Source organism: Petaurus breviceps, unplaced genomic scaffold, assembly GCF_028583685.1.
Source record: "Petaurus breviceps papuanus isolate PSGF00001 unplaced genomic scaffold, PetGlider_PUasm1.0 419, whole genome shotgun sequence".
Classification (NCBI taxonomy): domain Eukaryota; kingdom Metazoa; phylum Chordata; class Mammalia; order Diprotodontia; family Petauridae; genus Petaurus; species Petaurus breviceps.
In genome coordinates this window covers 4,631,179-4,642,856 of record NW_027186324.1, presented here as the reverse complement: position 1 = coordinate 4,642,856, position 11,678 = coordinate 4,631,179, and the positions used below count along the sequence as shown (strand labels likewise).

Here is an 11,678-nt window from a genome sequence, read left to right as displayed (position 1 = left end):
TTGTTTGGATGTCAAAGAATTTTACATTTGATCCTGCAGATGATTCTGGATCCTAGAGCTCTTAGAGTTTATTGAGTAGGGAGGGACATAATCATATCTTCTCTTTAAGAAAGATCTCTTTAACATCTCTTTAAAATTCACATTTTGATTTTTACATAGTAAAGACACAAAGAGACTAGAAATGTCCCCTTTTCCCCCTAAAAAAACACTTCACAGTTGTACAGCAAATAGAGCAACTTAACTGTAAAAGTCAATTTATTCATAGCCCATTGATTTGCCATTTCTTCTGACTTCCATTTTCATCATTTGTGTAGGATGTTCTTAGTTTGGCTAAACTTTCTTAGTTCTATTATTAGTTCAGGCTTGGGAGTGTGAACTTAAGGTAGAGAGATGGGTGAGGAAAGAAACAGACTTTTAGACAATAGGAACCCTTAGATTTCTGAATAAAGTCACAAGTTTAGGACAACTTTATTGGAAAATAAATGCATCAGATTGGAACCAATCAAAAAGTTTGCTGCAAATCGTGAACTTCGTGTTTTGATACATAAAAATATTTAGCATCTGTTAAAGTTACACAAACAAGTGAACAAACACACTTTTATCCTGAAACATATAAACAATATTGTTTTTCAAAAAGGGAATATTTGACACTGAAAAAAAAAATGGCTCAATGCTTCTCTTTCTGTAGAATGAAAGGGAGGACATATATTATCCTAAAACAGTTCTGACATCTTTCAAGGATGTTACCTTGTCGTACTTGCAAGAACTTTTTAAACTGAAGTTGTCAGTATCATAAGTAAAAGTACAATTTTTTAAAAATCTCATTAATTTGAAATGGAATGGAGGGGAGGATGTATCTTCTGAGGTAACCAGAGGGGAAAAAAAAGTGAATGTGTTTATTAAAATAACAATAAGGCAGAGGGAGCTCACCCAGAGTGAAAAGTGAAAATTTTCCTCCCTGAGAAGTCAATGTAATTAAACTTTCCTATGTTAGGTTCTTCTCCACTTATACTTCTCAGTTCTTCTTGGAAATCTTAGTGTTCCTTCTTTCCCAATTATTTTCTCCCCCTTCCCTTTCTTTCACAGACTATACCATTTTTTTAAAGTTACAACCAGAATGTTTTAGAATTAGCTTTCCTTGTACACCAAGTCCTCCCAAACTGCTTATCAGAACATTATAAGTAAAACTTCTTTGAAGGCACTTAATAGGAATAGCTTTCCTCTTTCTTTTTTTTGGAGGGGGGTGTGCGGCACTATTACTGTATCGCTGTATTGTAATAAATGCTTGTTGACTGACCGACTGAGAGACACTCCACTCTAAAATCTCTCTACATATAAACTTATAAAAGAAATATGGTTTTCTCTAAAATGTGTTTGTATTTTTATTTCTTTTGCGGCCCGCCTCTGAAAACTATTATGTACTCCAATGAAATCTCGACCCAGATATAAAAGGCTCTTTTTTTAGATTACTATCCTTACAGACACCTAAGGTCAAATACCATTTTAAAAGATATGCAATCCCAGAGAAAAGCATCAATATAAAATTCTCACTGATTCATTGGAAACTGACAGCTATCAGTAAAAGTGAATGGATACAGCAAGTGCAAAGGGGCGGCAAAGATATCTGTGAAATTTTTCCTTAGTGAAATACCATTTGCTCAAGGATAACAAAACAAAACTCAATTTTGGGAGGAATTTTCAAGCTGCATTACCCTCTGAGACAAAGCTAAGTGTCAGGTCTGCCTGGATAATTACTAAATTTTTAATCCATCCTCAATTACTGCATATCCCATTTCTTAGTATTATCTTTTATGTGTGATGTGTTTCATAGTGATGGTTTAAAAAAAAGGATTAGAGATTTTCTGCCTTCTCCTCCTCTGCCCCCTTTAATGTTCCTTCACCCCACTGTGCCCCTCATCCATCCTTGACCTAAGGTCCTTCACTATTAATGATTTGTTCAGCTATGAGACACTCTTTAACACTGAAACAAAATTCCAGGTGACCTCACAGTGGCAAGTGACTAAGCAAGAGCACACGAACGCGCGTGCGCGCTCGCGCACACACACACACACACACACACACACACACACACACACACACACACACCATCCAACCTGGAAATTCTTTAAGGCAAATAGGCAGCTTCTACTTATGAAGGAGACCAATCACCTGTGCAGTCTCTCAGAGAGTCTCCCTGAGTGCTCAAAGTGCCACGTGCTATTTCTTCTTAGAGTTCAGGACAGAATCTAGGACCAGGGATTCCCTTGTAGAAGAAGGCCGATGGTGCTGTGCTGGCATGTGGTACCTGACACATCTCCAAAATTTTGTCTTGGCAGATGGTGCTTCTTCCATGAAGTCCCCTTTCCACCGGATGACACCATACTTCTGTTTGAGGTATTTAATAGATTCTGGCATATTTCCATAGTTTTTAATTTTTTCTAGTTCAACCAGGATGATTTTCATTCCATCCTGGACAAGGGCATTATACATAGCTATTTGCTGTTCTGATGTGTTTCCCAGCCAATTGTAACTTGCTTGCTCTCCAGCTAAGACAATTATCAGTCTTCTGCTTTTTATGATGTTCTCGTTGGCAACTGTGATGGCATCTGAAAAACACAAAGTATACAAAACTTCAAGTCACCATCCTTCTAACCTCTATTCCTGCTTGTAGTCTTTCCCCTTTGCAGTTCACTGTTCTTTCAAATCTGACCATGCCATTCTCCTAATAAAAACCTTTAGTGCCTAGAAGACAACTCATCAATCAATGTACATTTGTTAAGCGCCTAATATGTATCAGACACTATGCTAAGCATTTGCAGATACAAAAAGAGACAAAAAGCCCCAATGCTCAAGGAATTTACAATCTAATGAGACACCCAACTGCTTAGAAGATAAAATGCAAACTCAAAGCCCCTCTACTATCTGCCTCCATAGAATGCAAGTTCCTTGAGAACAAGGACTCTTTCATTTCTGTCTCTGTATGTTTGTACACTTAGTGCCAAACAGAGTGACTGGTACATCGTCACTTACAAACTGCTTGTTGACTGACTGACTGATCTGACTCCATCTCCTTTATTGAACATTACTTACCCTTACAATCTCATTGAAAACGGACTATTCGATTATTTTGCAGCTTATGCAGACATTTTCTGACTTTGCTTAGTCATATCATTCACCCATGACTAGAATATATTCTCTTATCTCTCACCTATAAAAATCCTTCTCATCTGGCAGGGTTCAGTTCAGGTGCTGCTTCTTTCATGAAGCCTTCCCCCATACGACCAACCTAAAGCAATAATCTCTCCTTCCTTAAAGATTCCTATAGCACTATGTCTGGATATCCTAAAAAATCATAGTTGAAAGAATTCTCCTGTGAGACCCTCTTATCCAACCCATACTGGACAAGATACCAGCTAGTCTTTGAAGGCATCTGATAAGACGGAATCATACCCTCTAAGGCAGACTGGTCCATTTTTGGATAGCTTCAATTATTGGTTTGGTTTTTTCATTTTTTCCCTTCCAGCCTAAATCTGCTTCTCTGACACAGTCACTCATTATTCCTAACTGTTCCCTCAGAGGCCAAACAGAATAATTCCGATCTCTCTCTGTGTACCTGGTGGAGTGCCTAGCACATCGAGGATGCTTACAAAGCTTTTTAAATGTAACTGAATGGCATCCCTCTGAATTTTAGTTGTCCTTTCCTTAATCTTCTCCATCACTTTTTACACTCGAGCACCAGCTTCTCTTGGACACTCTGCCTCTTTAGATTTTTATGTCTCTCCTGATTCTCTTCCTATTTGCTTCACTGGTCCTTTTTAGTTTCCTTTGTTGTTGTGCAGCTGTTTTCAGTCATGTTCAGCTCTTCATAACCCCATGCAGGGTTTCTTGGCAAAAATACTGGGATGGTTTGCCGTTTCCTTCTCCAGCTCACTTTGCAGATGAGAAAATTGAGGCAAACAGGGTTAAGTCACTTGTCCAGGGTCGTAAAGTAGTAAATGTGTGAGGCCAGATTTGAACTCAGGAAGATGAGTCTTCCTGACTCCAGGCCCAGCACTCTATCTATTGTACCACCAACTAATTCTTAATCCAGGTTGTGCCGGCTAAGTGAGTGTTTCCTAAGGCTCTGGCTTCACCCTTTTGAATTCTCCCTGCATAACATCTCATCAGCTCCCATGGGTTCAACTATCTTCTCTATGGAGATGATTCCCAAATCTTCCAAGTGTCAGTCTCACAACTTTGATTTGGACATATAAAACTTGATCTCCTGTAGACATGTCAAATAGAACATGTCCAAACCAGAACTCATTATCTTTTTTCCCAAAACCCTCCAGTCTTCGTCACTTTCCTCTTAACTACTGAGATAACCATTCTCATCTCAGTCACTCAGGCTCACGATCTCTGTTTCATCCTTTGCTCCTTTCTCACACTCACTCCACAAATTCCATCTGTTACCAAGTATTTTCACTCCTTCCTTTACAACATTTCTCACCTCCTCCCCTTCTCTCCATTCACATAGCTACCACCCCGGTGAAAGCCCTCATCGTCCACTGCCTATATGATTATTGCAATAATCTCATTAATCTCCCTGCCTTCAGCTTCTACTTACTCCAATCCTTTCTCTTTCTACATATTTCATGATCCAGCAACAACTACCTTCTTGCTGATGCAGTGTATAGATTTGGAGTCAGGAAGGCTCGAGTTCAAATCCTCTCTCAGATATTTAGGAGCTGTGTGGCTCTTGGCAAGTCACTTAATCTCTCTAATATTCAATTTTTTATCGGCAAAATAGGGATAATATTAGCATCTACTTGATAGGATACTATAAGGATCAAATGAGATAACATATATAAAGTATTTTGCAAATCTTAAAGCACTATATAAATTCTAGCCAGCTGGGTAATGGTGGTGGTGGTAGCAGTAGTAGTAATAATACAAGTAATAATAATGGGAGTAGTGGTGCTGGTAGTGGCAGCAGCTAGGAGGCACAATGGATAGAGTGATGGGTCTAGAGCAGGGGTGGGGAAGGGCCACACTTGAGGACCTCGAGGATGCAGGTTCCCCAACCCTGGTCTATGGTAAAGAAGATTCTACTTTGGGAGTTCAAATCTGGTCTCAGAAACTTATTAGCTATGTGATCCTGGACAAGTCACTCAACCTTGTTTGCCTCAGTTTCCTCATCTGTAAAATAAGCTGGAGAAGGGAATGGCAAACCACTCCAGTATTTCTGCCAAGAAAACCTCAAATGGGATCACAAAGAGTCAGACACATCTGAAAAATTACTCAAGTATAGTAGTAGTAGTACTAAATCTATGACCCTATGAAATACAAAATATTACATAAGTTATTAGAAAGTTCTTCTTTCCTTCACTTTAAACATACCTTCTCCAACAAGGTCATCCCTTCCATAGATGAAAAGATTATATCCACACTGATTTTCTAAGACTTCAGGCAAAATTTTAAATACAAAGATGTCTGAGATGTAGGTGGACCCTTCTTCAAAATTTTTTGGATACAAAATGTATGCATCATAGACTTTTGCATCCAAAGCTAAAGGATGAAATATAATATATTTAGTATTCAAAAAGTTGGCTCTGACAAAGTAGAGATCATAAACTTCCACTTCCAGATCACTATTGATAGTTTTTTAAAAGCATAATAGAAACAAAATAATAGCCACCACCAAAGGGCTCTTTAATTACTCAAATGCCATTAAGTTTTCTTAATGACAAGTTGGTGGTTTGGTTGTAATAGTTGAAACACTAGTCTGTTATCTTCTTAGTATGGAAATGTACTTTGGAAATATAGATAGTATCCCTATTTCTTTGGAAATAGTTGTCACCAAATTGGAAGCATCGTTTTCCCACAGTGACCACTTTTTCTCAGAAAAGTCAAAAGGAAAAATCAGAAAATGTCCTATTTTAAGTGATGTGATTATTTTTGTATCACTGTATTTAACATGATGCATGTAAATATTATGGCCATCCCGGCCAAAATTTCTGACGTAGAGTTTAAAAAATAAGTAAATAAGATAGCTTGAAAGATTTGCCAAAGTGCTCTATCAGCAAGGAAAACATTCAAAATACATAAATTATAATATATTATTTTTATTTTTCAAATTCATTGGTTTCTTATAATAAAGTGTCAATGGCACAATATACATATACATATATATTATATGTATCAACCCTCTTCTCCTTCAAGTATAAACACTGTGATGCAATTAACTTGAGATCTAAAATAAATTCAATTTGGGGACCCCTTAGCAGAATTTCTGTAACAGGTATAAGTTTATGACTTCCCACTCACTCCCTCTCCCAAATGTCTCACCCATAAATTCCACCTCCCTCTCTTTTAAGTAGACTTGTAAGTAATTAGAGTTTTCCCCCAGTGAATTCATCTGGGGTGCCTCAAAATCTGTTAAGTCCCTCCTCTGGAAATCAGTAGCAAAGAGATCATGAGGGACTATTAAAAATACTCACCCATGTTCACCACCCTCCTACCCCAATAAAGCAGTTTTAAAATGGAGAAAATTTCAGTTACTGGGCTAAAAAGATTTTTGCCAGTATGATTTACATTCTATGGACAAAATGACATTATTACATAACTTCAAAGTAATATAACTTAATCCTTATTAAGATATTCTTATCTTAAGTCTACTAAACATGAATCACAACTGACTTTACCACCACCAACAACAAAAAACAGCAACAGCAATTGCAAAAACCTGACAGTCACCTCCTTGCCCAGTTTACTAGCATTCAAAAGATAATATTGAACAGGGGGAAAAACACAATTACCTTTTTTCAGGAAATATGGATGGCAAGAATCCCTATAGAAAAGCACAATTTCAACCTTGAAAACTTTGTAGAGAAACATGGAGAATGTGACTATTAATGCCAAAGAGATGAATCCTCCAATCAGGTACATTCTGGAATCTGGGACTACCTCAGAAAAGGCAGGAAATACAAATATTAAAACTGAAGTAATCAAACTTTAAGCATAGAATCATCAACAACATCGGAATGAAGCAGAGTCTTTAGGTTTAATTTCTCTGCCTCCTTGCAACATCGAGTCTCTTTTTTCCATTATTAATAACTATTCATGCTTCTATCCATAATTCTCCACTAAAGATAATCTGTTAATTCATGGAAAGGTTTCAATCTGCATCAGTGAATAGAGTTGCATGCCAACGAAATGACAGATTTTAAAGTCTTAAACTAAAACATAAATCTATTTTGCTAGTAGTAGATCACCTTCATGAATTACTGTGTCAAAAAATCTCATCTTATAGTCAGCTTTCTGGTGATGAGGCTGTATACACTTAGTAAGCATGGTCCTTATATTCTGGGTCTACGCCTAAAGACTTTCCATCAGGATAGTGCCTTCCAAAGCTTGAACTCTGATGACATAGCCTTTGAGAAGCAAGGGGTCACTCTCAGGCCATGATAAAAAGGTTTTTCATATAAAAATACAAATGTATTTATAAAAATAAATTTATACATAAATTTGTGTTTATAAAAATAAATTTACTAAAATGTACATTTATTTATAAATTTATATTTGTGGAAATATAAATTTATAAGGAAGTGTATGTGTATATATTTATAAATATAAATTTGCATATATGTGTATGTATGTATATATAAATACAGATAGATAGATAGTCATTACACTAAAGCTTTAATTGGCGGAGGGGGAACTTGTCAGATGAAAAATAGCTTAATTCAGGTGCCATCTTCACCAGCTATCATTAATGCCAATTAATAACAACACTGCTCATCCTGGCAGTCAAATATGGTCTTTTACATGACTCTATTGACCGAATCACTCCTCTCTTTCACCTAGGAAGAAGGGTAAGTGTAGAGATATGAAAAAGTTATATACAGTCTAGCCTTCTGAAGGCATAAAAGCCTTCTTCTCTAGATATTTTCCTGGTGTGTGTTCTAAAGAATTTTTTTTTGTCCCATTCAGTTTCTAACACAAAAAGATTAATCTCCCAAGAATAATGAAACATTTAAGTCAGTTAGAATCCAACTTCAGAAACACAAACTCTTCACTAAAATCACAAACTATATTCATTATAAGTATGTTTAGCAGACCAGCCAAAAGCTCTCTTTTTTGGTTATTTCATGTAAACTACATTAATTCTCCTTTTTAAGTGGGGAGCTTAGCATGATACGATATAAATGTATGGTGTTCCAATAAATAAACAAATTGCTTACCTGGTGGTCTCAAGGCAATATATGTTGTGGCTATACCGGCTTCATTGCTGACCCAGCATAAAAAGGGATACAAATAATGCCTACTTTCCACTTTTAAAATGACAAGCCTGGAAACCCTTGTGACAATGTTCGTATAGTTTACATTTGGAACTCTATTCAAAGAAGAGAAAAAAATAAGGCTGGTTAAGAAAACCTCAGCACAAATAATCTCAATTGATTTAATTTCTTTTTTCACTAAAACAAGTTGGTGCATAGGTAATGACAAAGTCTTCGTGCTGTTATCTACATGTAAAGTTTTAAGTTATTTCGAACTTTAAACTCTTCAATTTTGGGGACCCTTTAGCAGAGTTTCTATAATAGCTACAAGCTTGTGACTTCCCACTCACTACCTCCCCCAAATGTCTCACCCATAAGTTCCACCTTCCTCTCCTTTCCACCTTTAAAATATTATGACAAATGCCTTAAATGCGACACAAGTCTATGTCATACAAAACTGCACTGCATGTCTGGTGTCATACTAAGACAAGGAGGCTTCTAAGAGCATCTAAGAGGATGGTGATAAGTGCTGAATGGTGGGACCATGGAGAAGGAATTAGTGATCGAAGGAACTATAGAAAGCTAGTAGAGAGATATTAGGAGAGAGAGAGTATGAGGAAGCTATAGGGGGAAAGGCATTGTTCTTAGGAAAAATGAGGAATGCCGTAAAAGGTTTGAAGGCTAGGCAGCAAATGAGGAGGAGGAATCAAGGAAGAAACAGCATGAAAGTTTCTCTTCGATGTCTGCTTAGGTAGAGTGACAAGAAAAAGAAAAGATGGATTCAGAGAGATTTCTATAGGAAACAAGGCTCCAAAGAAGCTGGCTAGTTCAGAAAGCTGTGAACAGAGTGAGTTTAGTCTTCTATGAATGGATGAGGCCCCCAAACTCCTTTTACATTCTCAGTGATGAAGGGAATGAAACGGAATGATCCTGCCTGAAGGAGAGGAAAAAAAAAAAAGCAAAGAAAAGAACTGGGGAGTTAAATTGGAAATGAACTGTCCAATTTATGGTGCTAAGATAAAAATGAATCTATCAAGATTTCAATAAGGGTTTTCTGCACACAAATCCAGTCAGGCACGTGGATCTTCACACAATACGGTAAGCACTTACACAACAAACTGTGTGTACGCTAAAGAGAACTCAGTCCAACAGGGATAAGGAGGGGAACAGGAAAAGTTGTGGATCTAAGGGCCCAACTTTTACAAAAATAACAGTAATAGCTCTCAAGTATTCATTACAGTTTACATAGGATTTTCACCTACCTCAACCCTACATAACCCTATGTAAGATATGTATCATTATTGTTCACTTGTGTCCAACCCTTCACGACCCCCTTGGCAAAGAAGACAGAGTAGTTTGTGATTTCCTTCTCCAGCTCATTTTAGAGATGAGAAAAGCAAAGGATCCTGTTGAGGATGATCTTACCTGGTGAGTCCACTCTCTACCAAGGTGAAATTTGATCTTACAGACTCCCCCCATTCTCCACCAAGAAGTAGAGAACATTAAAAGTGAACATCGTATAGCAGCAATAGCCCTCAAGTTGGAATAAGGAGATGGGAGTTCTACCACCCAACTTTATGACTTTGGGTAAATAACTTCATTTCTTAGTTCTCAGGGTTTTTTTTAATCTATTAAATAAGAAGATTGAACTAGATTACTTTAAAAAAAACTTTTTAAATTTTAGATAGCTCTATAATTTAAGATGCTAAAAAATAAGGAATTTTAACCATTTCTTAGCATGATGAAAATTATACTGATGGTTTACCAAAATAGCAACAGGGTTTATACAAAATGAAAACGTTCTCTTCCTCTATCTTTGTGTAATGATCAAGCACTTACGAAAGTTCAGACCAGGTAATATTAGGTTCATCATGAGCAAATGATCCATTCCAAGTCCAATATTGAAGGTCATTCTTTTGAGCTGTGAAGTTACAGTCCAAAAACAACTCGGATCCTGTAAAAAGAACATTCAAAAACTGTGGTGCCATTCCTCAGATGTTCTCTAATACACTGATAAGATAGGAAAATGCATGCACTTAATGAATGAGAATTTTTAACTCATTACAAAGGGCAAGAAACCAAATACTTTGGGTGGCTAAGTGGTACAGTGAGTAAAGCGCCAGCCCAGAGTCAGGAGGACCCAAGTTCGGTTCTGGCCTCAGACACTTAACACCCACACAGAAAATCTAGCCGTGTGACCTTGGGCAAGTTACTTAAACCCAGCTGCCCTCCAAAAGGCAAAAAAAAAAAAGTCAAATACTGGTAATACTCACCAAGTTCCACTTCCATTGTCTTGTTTTCTGGAGTCAGAATCACTGGCACATTTTTCTTTGCTTTCTCTAAGACAATAAAATAAAATAAAGGATATTTTTCACAGTAATTTCAAAGTCTTCAATATACAGTAAGAAGTGTTTCAAAGGCTTACTTGTCTCATAAAACTGGGTAGATCACATCTGGCAAAGCAATCACCCAAGTCTCTGGGCAATATAAAGTAGTTGATATGGGTTTAAGTGTATGGAGGAGGCAAAGAATCTGCCTGTACATGCCTAGACCAAGACCTCACCCTAAACCCCTGTGCTATTACTCAGCCAAAACCACTGGTATTCTGAGGGCTTGGTCTTCCTTATGCTACTGAATTCGTGAACAAGAGAGCTCTAATAAGCATAATGTGTCAGGGAATGATAGACTAAGACCCTGTTTCAAGACCTCTAGCTCTGCATACAAAGACAAGGGTGGCGACAGAAGAAAAGAATAAATAAAGCCTCCATCCTTTCCTTGCATGAAGAAGATAAGAGTAAAGATTTTTAGGGGAAAATCAGAGCTAGAGCCCCCTGGAACGCTGTAACTTAACTTGAATCCCAAGTTGGGGAGGGGAGTGAGATAAACCAACTGAAAGCAAGGAAAATGGTATGTTGATATCCGGCATAAGAAATAAGGATGGCAGAATACTTCAAACTGGTCACTTCAAAAAACTGGCCTTGCCTAGAATCCCACTTGTGATTCTGGTTACTATGCTATCCCAAGGAAGATAAAATTGAGATGGAAAATGATCAGAGCAGGGCAAATAAAATTACCAAGGAAATAGAGGAGTAACTAAACAAAGACACGTGACAATAATTAAGAATTCTCAACGAAGACCAAGGGGGGAGATAGCAAATTTTATAATTCAGAAATTCAAAAAATTGAAAAGTTTGTTTAGGGTAACAATTCTACCTAATTCCATGGCTATTAATGGATATTCTTGTTGCATCCATTCTCCTTCCATATGATGAACCACTGGACACTCAACCTGGTAGTCTTAAGGGTGAAAGTTCCCTTGGTAGAAGACCTTGTCTAAGACTTTTGGAAAGTTCACAATTCCTTGCTGCTAGAAAGACATCCAGACTGAAAGACTTTGTCTCTCTAAGACATGAGATTGGG

The 11,678-nt window shown here is 37.2% G+C and overlaps 1 protein-coding gene across 24 annotated transcripts in view; it reads right to left on the bottom strand.

Moving 5' to 3' along the window:
• Positions 1–444: 444 nt before the first annotated feature.
• Positions 445–11,678, bottom strand: part of LOC138171194 (interleukin-1 receptor type 1-like) — a 75,092-nt gene continuing 63,858 nt past the window's right edge. For 23 of the 24 annotated variants that reach the window (XM_069100565.1, XM_069100578.1, XM_069100579.1 and 20 more), the window contains 6 exons: positions 10,532–10,597; positions 10,098–10,212; positions 8,223–8,374; positions 6,798–6,941; positions 5,380–5,547; positions 445–2,606 (listed from right to left, as the gene is read on the bottom strand). In XM_069100565.1, the coding sequence (XP_068956666.1) occupies positions 2,218–2,606; positions 5,380–5,547; positions 6,798–6,941; positions 8,223–8,374; positions 10,098–10,212; positions 10,532–10,597 (1,034 nt within the window). In that variant the 3' untranslated portion in view covers positions 445–2,217. The remainder of the gene's footprint in view (positions 2,607–5,379; positions 5,548–6,797; positions 6,942–8,222; positions 8,375–10,097; positions 10,213–10,531; positions 10,598–11,678) is intronic. The other variant, XM_069100587.1, reaches the window with a different exon arrangement.